This window comes from Lytechinus pictus, chromosome 7 (genome assembly GCF_037042905.1).
Source record: "Lytechinus pictus isolate F3 Inbred chromosome 7, Lp3.0, whole genome shotgun sequence".
Lineage (NCBI taxonomy): Eukaryota > Metazoa > Echinodermata > Echinoidea > Temnopleuroida > Toxopneustidae > Lytechinus > Lytechinus pictus.
The window spans coordinates 41,573,906-41,588,221 of record NC_087251.1 but is presented as its reverse complement, the minus strand read 5'-3'; the positions used below and the strand labels follow the sequence as shown (position 1 = coordinate 41,588,221).

Below are 14,316 nucleotides of genomic sequence, written 5' to 3'. Positions count from 1 at the left end.
ACAATAGGGAGAAAGTATGGATGAAATAACTTTACAGTGAGAGAAAGACACAGACAACTCAAGTAGTACTAACTTTTCAAAATCACCAATTGAAAGAGCACACAAATGCACATTAAAACCTTTTTTAATGGGATCTGATATACCACAATATTTGTTAACTTTCACTGTTTATCATATTACGAGATAGAAAAAAATGTCCTTGAAAAAGAACAAAAGCCACCAGCAAACATGAACTAAACAATATAACAATAAGGGCACCTTCTCTCAATAAAATAGAAGCTTCAGTGTACAGTATAAGCATTACATTAAATTTGTTAAGGCAAGACCATATGAATTTATTTCGAGGGTTGAAGAGGAGCTCATTGGGTGCAAATTTCTGCATATTTTTTCAGAAAGTCTTTTTTAGTAGTTTTTAGAGTTAGTATAATGTACAGTGTATATTAAAATAAAACTTTTAAGTTGATACTTCATTAGAGCATGAAATTCATTTAAAAGTCAAGTCCACCTCAGAAAAATGTTGATTTGAATCAATAGAGAAAAATCAGACAAGCACAATGCTGAAAATTTCATCAAAATCGGATGTAAAATAAGAAAGTCATGACATTTCAGTTTCGCTTATTTTTAACAAAATAGTTATATGAACGAGCCAGTTACATCCAAATGAGAGAGTCTATGATGTCACTCACTCACTATTTCTTTTGTTTTTTATTGTTTGAATTATACAATATTTCAATTTTTACGAATTTGACAATTAGGACCTCCTTGCCTGAACCACAAAATGTTAAAATAATGGAATTCCATGTGTTCAGGGAGGAATGAAACTTCATTTCACATGACAATGACGAGAAAATCAAAATATTTCATATAATAAAATACAAAAGAAATAGTGAGTGAGTGATGTCATCAGTTCCCTCATTTGCATACTGTCTGAGATGTGCATATAACTGCTTTGTGAAATGACGCGAAACTTTAAAATGTCATAACTTTCTTATTTTACATCCGATTTTGATGAATTTTTCAGTGTTATGCTTGTTGAATTTTTCTCTTTTCATTCAAATCAAGTTTTTGTTGGGGTGGACTTGTCCTTTAATTTCTTTCAGCACTAAAAGACCCCCAAATTACCAGACAAATACAGCGCTTTCTATTTTATTTTAGAAAAATAGACCAAACCAATATTTAGACCACATGCTTACTAATCCCTTCATAAACTGGTTTTGTGGTGAAAAGGATTAATAGCAAGGCTTAATTCCATCAATTGGTTACAGACATTAGATTCTTTAATTCAGTCATTCTAAATCAAAAATGTATTGACTAAAGAGGGGAAAAAATCCACTGATGTTAAATCAATTTTTCTTCAGAATTAATGGTTACACATCTAGTGACCAAAAGGGTTAGTTTTGCCATATAAGTTGAGAGAAAAAAGTAACAAGCACTTCTATTCCCCCCTTTCAATTAGTCTTCTTACCAAGTTTAAAATGTCATTTTGTTTCCAGAGTAGGGATTAACTTACATAATGAACATTAGAATTCAACTTTCTTCATTTCACGGATAAAATCCCAGATTTAAAAACGTGCATCTGTTCATTTCTCTATTCTTCTAAACTAATGGGGGCCATGATGGTTTTACTAATTTCCATGGTTTCCATTTTGTACTTAAAAACTTAAAAAGCAGGTGACAGAGGACAAGGGAGAGTGGGGAAAGATGTTAGCAACCCTTTTCTTTTCATCCCCCCTGAGGGAGAAAAAGATTATGATATAATGACCAACAATCATCAGCATCTATAATGCACTAAATCTGAAAATAATCAATTTAGATACACACAAGACGTGGAGGGTGAAAGCATATAAACTGACAGTGTTGCAAGTGCCTTAAGCTTTTTTTTTATTTCATGATAGTTTTTTTCACCTCTTCCCCATTATTTTTTTACAAGATGAGGGAGAGAGAGAGAGAAAGAAGGAAGGATAGGAGGGGTGTCGAGAGGTTATAATAAAAAGTGAATTGTAAAGTTTCAATCAAAACCTTTCAAGATGACTCGGACAATAGGATCTAGTTGGCAGCAGCCCTAGCATGCAGGGTAATGTGGGGTGTAAAGCCGCTTTAGGAGTGGGGATCATCTATTGTAATGGTCACTCTATGGTCACTACAATCACCAAACTCAAGTCAAGAGACAAAGAACACGATCTGACACATTGTATGCTTTGTCCACTCAGATGTAACTCTACTTGAGAAATTAGAAAAAGAAGGGGGAAAAGTGATTCTGATGGGAGTGGGGGGGGGGGGATAGAAGAAAGTGATGAGGCCAACGCCTCCCCATCTTTTCATTCAGGCATCTATTGAAAAGTACTCTGATTGAATAGGAAGCCCCAATATGAATAAGATAGATCTAGGGCTGATTACATAATGCCTCTCATACTATTGTGTGCCACTGACTAAATCTCTTCCATTCACTGCATGCACCCTCTTTTTTCACCCTTTTGATCTTTCCACTCTCAAATAAATTTTATGTTCTTTTTTTCCCTCTCTTTTAGACTCTATACTCCCCCAAATAATAAAGAGAAAGTACAGAAAGGGGTGAAAGACAGATCTCCATGTGCTAGTCTAACTTACAAGAAAATATAGATTTTTTTTAAGACTCAGAGGGGGAAATACAAGGATAGACAGTGATAATTCTCATAAATGACAGCAATTGAAAAAAAATGGAAAGAGGCAGAAAGAAATCAGTTCAACTATGATATAAGAATGAGTTTATATTCAGAAAGCAAAAAAAAAGAGTTAATAAGAAATAAAAAGATAATACGGAGAGTGACATTACATGAGAGAGTGAACGAACGAAAGAGTGATGGTGTGAAAGGAAGATAAAGAGATGGAGAGTGAAGAGAGAAAGCGAAGGAGAGTAAATGGGGGGAAATAAATGGGAGGACAAGAGCAATGAAGCATACTTCTTAAGTATGAAGAATTAGATGAGAAAGAATTGATCTGACCAAATCCTCTTACCTTTCCATCAAATCAGACAAAATAAATAGCTATAACAAGCAGTCCAACAGTCTGTTAACTGACAGCCAAACTCATTTGAACTTAAAAATCACAAGGAATATGCCAGCAAATCCTAATAAATGAGTCGGGAATTATATACATCAATTATGTTACATGAAAAATGCATTGTCCTTACACAACAGCAAACATGCCTTAGAAATTCAGGATTTAGAGATCTGTAAGACCTACATAGGGAGATCATTACAAATGTCTTATATCTGTTTCGGAATGTTCAAATTAAAGTATCATTAATCAGAGCGCCCTGAATTTTACAACATACCTGTGTACCCAGATCCTAAGATTTCAAGCAAAAATGACAAAAAGAAATAGTGGTGAAGGTCAGTGGGTGTGGTTCAAAAAATGATTTCTCCTTCTCATTATTAATTTTTTTTTTTTGGAGGGGGGGGCCACCTGTATGTATTTCATAAGTAAATCAGTTTTCATAGATAAACAAGAATAAATACAAACAAGAAGTTGGATTTGTGATTAAATGCCGAGGCAGCAATGTAGCAATGTATAGAAAAGATATCATATCAAATAAAATATTATTTTATTATAATATCTTATAAAAGTTTTATACCTTAAACTGAACGGTATCCAAAATAATATATAAACAATTACAGACATTATTCAACCCCTTTTATGCAGTTAAATATCATGTATTTAAAGTCCTTTTTATACCTATGACTGATGAATTTTCAGGGGAAGGTATTAGAAATTTATTTTAATTTAATTGACTTCCACCTCAGTCACAGAGGTGGTAGTCAATTAAATTCTAATTTTGTTCTTTTTTAATAATCAATATCAATTCAGCTACTTTATCATTCATGAATTATTTCTTCGCATTACAATAACTTTGCCTTTAGTCACAATTAATTCAAATAAATCTTAATCCATTTCAAATGGCAGACCTCTACGTAAACACTGATTAACGCTTTTAGTAATTGGTTGAAAATTGAATTAAAGTAGATTAAAGGAGGAGATTCAATCTTGCCAATTTTTGCCACCTTTATGACAGACTCCTTTTCCTCAGATGGGCAATCGACAAAACGATCTAAACAAATACAATTTTTGAATTCAAACAAGGAAACATAGCTGGCGTGCCTCTCAGAATTAGCACTGCTTATTGAAATCTGCGAGACCCGTTCCAGAAAACTCATTAATAATTCATAGCGGCTTTGCATCCGAGTGCTAAACAGCAGTAGGCACCGATTTAGGCTTTCATAACAACAGATCAATATGGATTTCTGGACGGCAGTCAGACACAGCCTGTATGTAAACCCTGATCACTGGAGAACAATACCAAGATCCGACTCAGAAATTACTTCTATTCCAATACAAATATAATGATGTCTGCTAACACAAGTGAATAAAAGATTAATACAGACGAGAGCACCAGTTTTAATCAGAGGTTTGAAATCAAAACATGAAAGAATTGAATTTCAATCATAAAATATATAAAAATATATAGAAAAAACACAAAAAGTAGTCACTTATGGAATAAAAGGAGTTCACACATGAAATCAGTACATGTATTGATTCTCAATTTCTAATGAAGATTTTGGAAAGAGGGGAAAGACAAGACTGAGAAATTCTACGTACGTGCTATATAGCCAGATATACATGTAGTATTGCCGGATATTACCCAGTTCTAAGGAGTATAGAACATTTAAATGCAATTCAGAAAATCAATATCACTATCAAAATCACAATCTCCATCATTATCAACAGCAACATCATCATCTTGTTCTTCTTCTTTGCCATCTTCATCACCACCACCAACACTATCGCCACCATAATCATAACTATCATCACAGATGTCATCTTTACACTCAACCCCATCATAGCCAGTAGCATTTACTCAATCAGCCCTCTGATAAGCATCTCCAAACCTCATGTTTTTTCATATAACAACATCTACAGAAGGTCTATATTAAAATATCATAGGCCAAACAATGCTTTAATTCTTGTAACTATTATTAGTCTTAATATAAAGTTAACCAGGGGAGCATTTCATTTAAGGACTTGTTGGACGTTTCATCCCCAAGTCCCAATTTATCCGACAGTTACCATAGTAACAATGCTTCTAAGCCAATCAAAATCAAGGAAAGATGTCAGATCCAACAACAACTCGAACAAAAATGTTGATGAAATGCTCCTCTGGCCTTACTTGAAGTCACATAAGTCTAACTTCACGAAAGTCAAATCAATATTTTAACCAAAACATAAAACTAATACAGTACCTTGTCTAAAAAGAAAACTAAGTAAATTGCATAGTAAAAAGTAGTAAGAATTTAACAAAATGTGTGTGTATACATATCAAATGCAAACAAAAGTTGTAAAACAATGAAAAGTATATGTAAATTGTACTTTCTAATACATCTTTGCGTAAGTTTAACTATTTTTTTGGGGTGGTCTAGACAGATTTGGCTTTAATATGTAGGCCTAAAGTTAACTGTAGTTAGATCAATCTCTTTTGTCTTCTTTTTAGAATCAATAGTCAATTTGGGCCATCATAACACGCCTGACAAGATTTTTATTGGTCCACCACCAAGTTCATTCTGAATTTGTGTATTAATTTGTACATAGTTTAATTTTGTGGAAATGAATAAATGATATACCACAAAGCCCATCCCCCACTTATATACTTCTACTACTACTAATAATAACGGTATGTTTACCCCGGGTAGCCGCTTCAGTTCTGAAAACTGTTCTCCCAGTGGACCCTGCTATTATTTCCCAGGCTTCAGCTTGGCTACCTAGGCATTCAAGCATTCAAGGAATTTCTTCCTACCTGGTACTCATTCATCTCACCTGGGTTGAGTGCAGCACAATGTGGGTCAATTTCTTGCTGAAGGAAAACACGCCATGGCTAGGAATCGAACTCACGTCCCCCAGATTGAAAGACGAGAGTCATAACCACTAGACCATGAAGGCCCAACACTGCCACCATTACAATCATCATCTCATCTTATTTACCTGTATATTCTTCCTCTTCTAAAGCATCTAAAGCGCTGAAAGGATCCTCTGTATTATCATCCGGTCCCATGAAGGTGTACTGACTTGCCAATTTAGAGATCTTCTCCGATGTAAGGATCTCGCGATCGAACTCGTCGTCCTCGTCATCGAAATCATTGAGATCGGCAATGTCCGGTTGGTGAAAGCTAAGAATACTGGCAAGACTCTGCATATCATCATCACTGAAAGTAGATGGATAAAAAGTTGGGATACTTACAGGCAATGTTCTCTGTATCATGGGTAGTAAGGAGTCAATTGGAAAATATGGATAATTATAAGATGGTAATATGGATTTTAATCAAATGATTTGTTGAAGCACATGACTAGCCCTTTTTTTTGGCTACCAGCAAAATCAACATTCCAATGATCAACAAGAGCATTCAGAAGTACGAGAGTTACTGGTAAGAAGTACTTTGACCACAAAAACTTTATGAATTTTATTATATTATAAAATGATAAGCATACGTCAATTGGACATGAGTAAAGTAGCTACTCTCTTTAAATTTAGAACGGTCCAAAACAAACTTGGTTTTGCCTTGTGTGTTTCAGATCTTCATGATGATGATGATGATGATGATGATGATGATGATGATGATGATGATGAAGTTGCTGTTAATGATGAGGATTGTGATTTTGATATTGATTTTCTGAATTACAAAGTCACCTTTGGGCAAATAATCCTAAAAACCTTTGGTGTCATGCATTAGTTGTATATTATTCCATGAAGGCAGCATTCTCATACCATGAACATATACATTTTAAAATAGGTTTTAAAGTCTCTAATTCAACATTATTCTGGGGAAAAGTACTATCTTTGGCATACAAAGATTATCACTTTCAACAAACAGAAACAGTTTTCAAGGAGCAAAAATGCATCAAGCTATAGATCTCAAACAAGGTTACTGAATTTCATGAGCATTGCTCGTAAATTAGGGATAGTTCTTATAACTGATATATATTAGATTAGATAATAAACAGCTTTAAATCTGCAAAGTAACTTTAATGACACGTAATCTTATGTCAAGTATGACTAAAGTGTTCTCTTATCTTAATCAAGAGAGAATATGATACCATTATTTTACAAGTGTGTATGAATTCATAAGCAGAACACAGTTAACTTCCAGTATTATGATGACAACACGACCATCCGGGTAGTGCAGCTCAGGGAAATGCGTTAAGGACGATGAATTGGCCAAAAAACTGTTACAAGAAATGAGGGATTGCAAGGACTGAGAAATAACAATATCTGCCAAATATAAAGCGTGTCATAAAAGTTGCACCCTCAGTCTAGAACCAACTCCCAAATAATGATGAAGACTTACGTCGCGGCCCCTTCTCTGAGGAGCATGCAGGAAACGGTGAGCTCTAGGGATGCACTGACGATCTTCTTACTCACAGGTTTTAATGTAATCCTCTGTCTTTCTTGCGTTGGCACCATACTAGCAAAGTCTTTCATGTTGATTACACCTTGTGCTAACACGCGACGCTTGCCTTTCTTTGCTTCCTGCATATCATGAAAAAGTTGTCAAATCATTTTTCTTTCGAAAGATGAAGAATTGTTTTAATAATTCTTCGACAAAAATTTTAAATAACAAGGTGGTTCACGTGTCTCACCTGATTTCACCATCAAAAAAACAAACATGCAAAATTACCTTTTGACCCTAAGCTTTGTAGGACTATACGTGACAATACCCAATGATCATTTGTTAGAAGTTTAAACAAAATTTATATGTTTAATCATTTGATCTTTTGACCCCTAGATGATCTTTGACCTCACCATCTTCATCACCACAAATGTGGTATTACCCAAGGATTACACCGAGGTATCTTTACAGCATATACCTACTTATTTATTTCAGCAAAATTTAAAACAATTGTTTTTAGAAATCATCTTTATTACTGGAATCAAGTGAGAATATCCCCCTTGAACTGCCAAAAATTAATTTTATTTTACTAATTTGAATTGCTTACCCATACTCCTTTTGCATTTTATGATCAATACAAAAGGACAAATTTGATGATTTGTGTATGATCGTACAATATCTTATAATTTTGTACAATTTAGTCACAAAAACGTTCCAATCAATCCTTTATGGATTTTGCTGGTGGTTAAAGGCAACTTCCAGACAAGGTAGTAACAAAATAAGGGACATGAGACTAATAAAAAAAACAATGGTCTCATTTTGTATGACTTCCAATAAGATGGACTGATCTATCAAAGTTTTTAAGATGATCCTTCAACTCATTGGAAGAAATGAAACAGGAAAGATATAGATGGAATGAAGCCCTTTTTATCATTTCTACTCAACTGAGATGGAAATACAAAGTATTTGATGACCCATAGAAAACATACAAGCAATGCCATGTACCTAGATTCTATTCTTGTGAGTTGACCTACATGTACATAACAACTCAAAATCAGGTCATATACGTCAGACAGACGGGAACTTGAATGCAGAGTTATCATAGATCTATGGACTTATCTAGTGCCAAATGGCAACATTAACACGTTAAAAGAGTCGATGATATAATTCAGCTCTTAGTGGCTCAGGACCTTTTCCATTTCTGAAAACCTGTAATTCCATTTCAAACTTGTGATCTTAAATGGAAATTCTGTTTTGTCATAAAAAAAATGTACCCAGCAAAAAACATGAATTCTGTTTCATGAACCACAACGTTACTTACATCTTCTAAAACAAAGAGCCATTCTTTGTCCTCAAACAGAGCATCGGCTCGATTTTCCTGAAATCACAACAACAAAAAATAGATATTAAACATCACTTTCAAAACAATATAATGGGACAATACATACGCAGCTAGACAGTCTCGGTTGAATCTTCAAATGGTCAAAAGTGAATAAAAGCTACAAAATTGTCCCTTCAGCAAGGAATTCATCTACAGTGTGCTTCACTCTACCCAGGTGAGGTAAATGGGTACCTGGTAGGACCTAACTCCTTGAAAAATAGACAGGATAATAATGTTGCATTATAGTAGGATGCTTAGAGATTCTGATTAAGTGGTAAACTTGCTACCTTGAACTAAAAAACTTACCCTTATAATTCTTTGTATCAAGCTTGGCGGCCGTAATTACTTACAGCGCACATGCATTTCAAGGAATTAATTCCTACCGGGTGCCCCTTTACCCCACCTGGGTTGAGTGCAGCACACTGTGGATGAATTCCTTGCTGATGGAAACTGCGCCATGGCTGGGATTTGAACCCACGACCCTCTGTTTCAAAGTCGGTAGACCAATCCACTGGGCCACAACGCTCCATGCTATTATTATTATAATTATTGTCATCATTTATATGAAGTAAATAATATGAACTTACTCTGAATAATGTAACGGTGATTTCCAAATTCTCTGGTACTGTCCATGTTACTGTGCCTTTGTATGGGTCTTTGATTCCGGGTACCCATTTGTGAAGCTGCAAAATAAACACCAGAAAAAAAAAGTTAAGAATATGAAAGAATTCATAAATAGACATAAAGAAATGAAAACAAAAACAAACAATCATTATTTCTACTCACACCCATTAGAAATCACGGGGCAAAATCTCTGAAGCTTTATAGCACACAGTACATGATCTATTGAGAGTTGATTTTCAAAGAAACTGAAATATCATTTGATATGAATACTACAACCCATAAAATTCTAACAAAGTTCTGAATAGTGGTATTAATTAATACTAAAATCAAAATCTAAGTCTATTTTGAGCCTCCCATGTAGTGTGGAGGCAGGCTTTAAAGGATTTGTTTTCTTAATATGAGTACGATTCTGTCGATTCCACAGTGTATAATCTTATGGAGGTTTAAAATGAATTATTTCGCATCCATTGCAACAGTCATTCATTGAAGACAACATCTATTGAGCAGGAATCGATTGTAACGATCACATAATAAGAAAAACAAATCACAATCTTATTTGAGGGCACTACTGATCTCTATGTACTCTACAGTATCAGATTTAAAGCAAGTTAAAGAGAAATTCCAGTAGTTGCAGTAAACACTGATTTCATGAGAAAGTCTGTAAAACCAGGCTTAATTGTCAGTATATCATCGAGGATCTAGATCTGGTACAGTTACATAAACTGAACTTTGTGAAATCTTGAAATCTACGCCGAAAAATGTTCAGACTGAACTTCCCCAACACAGATAAGCGCACGTGGGACAGTGTATAATTATTGCTTTGAGCGTCGGGCCCGACGCTCTACCCGAATCCTGTGCTTATTTGCTGATTTCTCAGCAATTACACAATTTCTTCCAGAATCCTTTGGCACATGCGTTTTATTTATACAGACACTTTGGTGGTCATTTCATTGGATTCTGTATGAACTCATTTTGATATCGTTACCAAAACTAGCATTAACCTTTAACATCTAAACCCGATGTTTGATAATAAGATTTTTATCTCAAACAGATTCCCAATGATCATGTTTATATCTCCATATGTTTTGATTTATCAGCGAATACAATCCATTTATCAAATCTATTATAAGATCAATCAAGTATACAAATAATGCAAAATACCCATAATAGACAACAGTTAATATATATTAAGTGAAGAAAAAAACAGACAAAATATGTGATAATATAATATATACTCACCTCAGTGGATTCCTTCCTGCCCCTTCTTGTCCATATTACACACAATCTATCTGGTTGCCTGAAACAGAGAGTATTCAGAATAAAAACAAGGAAAAATAAGAATAAAAGGAATTTCACTTTCTTAAGAGAAGAATCCACATCTTGAAAATTAATATTCTTTGGTAAAAAAAAACCAAGGTGAAAATGTAAGAATTGCTACTTATGACAGAAAAGTGACGACTTTGGATACTCATCAGGATGGAAATGATTTTAATTTTCTGAATTTATCAACTGAAAATTGATAAACTGACAAACTTCAAATGTCAGAGTCATTAAAAACATATATAATCAAGAAAAATCATAAAACCTTTAACAGTATTTGACCATCTAAAATTCAATATAATTCATATAGTAATTATCAATTCTGACTGCATTTCTTAGAACTATACCAGAGTATAGGTCCAGACTTAACTCTGACAGAAGGGACACTTGATTCAGTTGATTTAAATATCATTCATCAGATTTACCAGTTTTTCAATGAGCTCACAACAATGACAACTAAATATCAACCAGTCACTATAACATATAAGTAGTTGTAATCATTAACACAAGTTTGTTGAAAAGGGCAAAACCACCCAGGTAACAACTGCCAATAACATAAAGCTCATTACATCAAATTGAGATAAACCAGTTGAAGAACATGTTATACGGTATCTAAATGCAGCACAATACAATAGCGGACATCAGTAATCTTGAAGATAAACGGAATAAAGCCATCTTTGGAATAAAACCAGAGTAAAGGCTTGTTTATATAACCCAAGCTGCTTTGGTGTTACACCCTGCAGGTGAGGGTGTTAAGTCAACACATATCCTATTTGACATCTAATACTTGGCTAATACAGCCTTAAACACTTCAGTCTCAATAAAAATGTGCTTATTACCACAGACATCTCTAATTTGGTGCTAATTCCCATGTTTGCAAACAATTGCAGGAGGGATAGTGTTAAAAGCGGTTGATGAGGGAAGGCAATCATCTTAAATTGTCTAAAACTTTGATAGGATTAGGATCCTAACAGAGTCAGTACTAGCTGGTGGGTTTGATATCAAACACCCAGAATCCTATTACAACCCTAAGATCTCATCCAAGAGTAAGAGGATGTTGAAGTCAATGGGGGATGAGACTGTTAATATCTGGTGTCAATATCAAAAAAAGATGCTTACATTTCTAATGAGATTGCAAGGTAGAGATTTTCTCATTTTATACCAATTAGACCCCCTCCCCCCCCCAAAAAAAAAAAATCAACCCCAAACAAATCATGAATGCATCTTTTTCTTTTCATTCTATCTCTTTACTGACACCCACTTTCATGCACTCACCAATCGACTTCGGAGAGAGATTTCATCATGCAGTTTTTATACATTCATTAGGATTTTACAAAATGCTAACAACCTTACATTAAGACAACAAATGTTTGTGATGGACTGCAAATATGACAAAATAACAACTAACAGAACACGATTTTGAGAAAGAATAATGTTTGGTTGATATCAAACCAGGCAAAATTTTTCATTTTATTTTCGGGGGTTACTTTCCACGACTTACTGCCTTCATCTGCTAAGCTTTAACATTGAGGTTAATGTGGATTTTCCATTTTTTTCAAAATGTATTTATTTCCTGGCCTCTTTAGAGCATTATGGAGGCAAAATCACCCCAAGCTCCTGTGTAATTTTTCTCCATGGATCAAACTGATACAGTTTGGAACTTATAATGAACCAAATTTTCACAGTACAATGATGTCTCCATTTCAACGATTTTCACAGAGAAAGGTCCTAAACCTTTAACAGAAGGGTTCATATACAAGTATTTGAAGTGGACAATGAGGATTTGAAGATCTGGACTAATTCTTTTCTTGATCCTTAGCACTAAGCTCCAATTCTAATGCGGACAATGGTGATTAGCTTGTCTTATGGGGATATGTTTCTGCACAATATGAGATCATCTGATTAAAACAGATAATGCAAAATTTTGAGGAGAAAAGAAAGCAATAAGAACCTTCTTATCTGCTTAGTCCCATTTCACTATTTTAGGTATTGTTTGGTTTCAAATGTCTATACAAGGAAGATCTGAAGGGAAATCACAATTGTAGATACAAGCAAAATCATTACACTATCCAAAGCTGAATGATTTAGAATGCTTTCAGTTGCTGTTAACAGTTACATATACTCAATACCTCGATTCAATAGAGCCATAACCTTAAAAAAAAACAGGATTTGATCAAAACTAACCATATTTGAGGGATACCATAAAACTTTATTCTGGAACAGTGGTCATATTATATTGTAACAATTTCTTTTTAAGAGAGTCACAGGTCAGATACAAAGTATAAAGAAGGAAAACAACATGGAAAGTATTGATAGTATTCAAGAAAGATTTATTCAAATGGGTAATACTATTAGGAGATTAATGCAAGAAAAAAAGAATATATTTCTTTTTAAAATTGAAATGGTTAATGAATACAATAAACATTTTTATGGTTTCATACAGTCACAGAGTGTGAATTTTATTTTCTGTCCAGTCAAAAGAACTTTTCTGGAATGAATACGGGTACAATTAAGTCAGTAATAACTGAGCACAGGTACTTAAATTTCAAAGAGTTGCCGCCATCGATTGAATTTTCAAACGTCATGACACCTATAGATTTGGTCAATGCCACAATAGTGACTGGTCTAGATAAGCCCAGGTGTTGCCAATTGCAAGATTGATTGACAAATTGACAAGCTGTTTCCGACATTCCGCATGAAAACTACTTCGGTGTTGACACAAGGCCCACTGACGTACAACGGGTGATGGGGATTTTTTGGCCAGCGTCACGATCTTTTGCAATAGTACACTGGGTTTCTGACACTTAGGTACAATGCAGAAGCGGATACATTTCTAGCAGGCGTGCAGTATTACAAACTAGTGTTCTCGGCCGATAAACTTCCATGGAATAATTGTTGGAAATAATTGGTCAGATTGATTCTCACCTGATGGAGAAAAAAAATGTAGGGTTTGATATTTCATGCATTAGTTGTAACCCCCTCCCCTTCCCCTTCCTTCCCCCCTAGATCTACCTACTCATTGCTGCGTTAGTGATTATGAAAGGGTGCTGCTGCTGTATAAGAGCACATGGGACCTTCCATGCCGCGTGTACCCTGGGGCTGGTTTAGAAAGTATTCACCTTTTACAATGGTAATCCTCACTGTTCTTGTGTAGGCACACCAGGTTGTTAGCCAGAACAACTGTTGAAAACAGACCGTAAATCACATACAGAGGGCCTCTAAATGATCCCACAGGCTCTGACCTAAAAAGACTCACTCTATAGCTGCAATGTCAGGAGCAATATTTGCTCTCGCTTTGAGTCATTTTTTCTTTTGTATCAATTTATGATTGGAATTAATGAGACCCCATACTTTGGTAACATAACAAATAAATTGCAAGATTTGATTGTAACAGTAAGTCTATCATGTTTAACAAATTAATTATCCATTGGAAATGTCAATCATATATATTTTTATTTAAAATTTTTAAATGATTAGCTAAAAAAGGGGTACTATCCCTGCAATTGGCTTGAATTCAACTATAGAAATAAGAAACAAATTCAAGACTCCAAAGTCAAGATACAAGATATTTTCCAT

The 14,316-nt window shown here is 34.5% G+C and overlaps 1 protein-coding gene across 1 annotated transcript in view; it reads right to left on the bottom strand.

Moving 5' to 3' along the window:
* LOC129264404 (EH domain-binding protein 1-like) overlaps positions 1–12,041 on the bottom strand; it is a 47,350-nt gene extending 35,309 nt beyond the window's left edge. Inside the window, exons 1-6 of the mRNA XM_064101510.1 lie at positions 12,016–12,041; positions 10,660–10,717; positions 9,384–9,479; positions 8,737–8,793; positions 7,374–7,555; positions 6,013–6,233 (exon numbers count right to left, since the gene is read on the bottom strand). Of these exons, the coding sequence (XP_063957580.1) occupies positions 6,013–6,233; positions 7,374–7,555; positions 8,737–8,793; positions 9,384–9,479; positions 10,660–10,717; positions 12,016–12,041 (640 nt within the window). The remainder of the gene's footprint in view (positions 1–6,012; positions 6,234–7,373; positions 7,556–8,736; positions 8,794–9,383; positions 9,480–10,659; positions 10,718–12,015) is intronic.
* Positions 12,042–14,316: the final 2,275 nt, after the last annotated feature.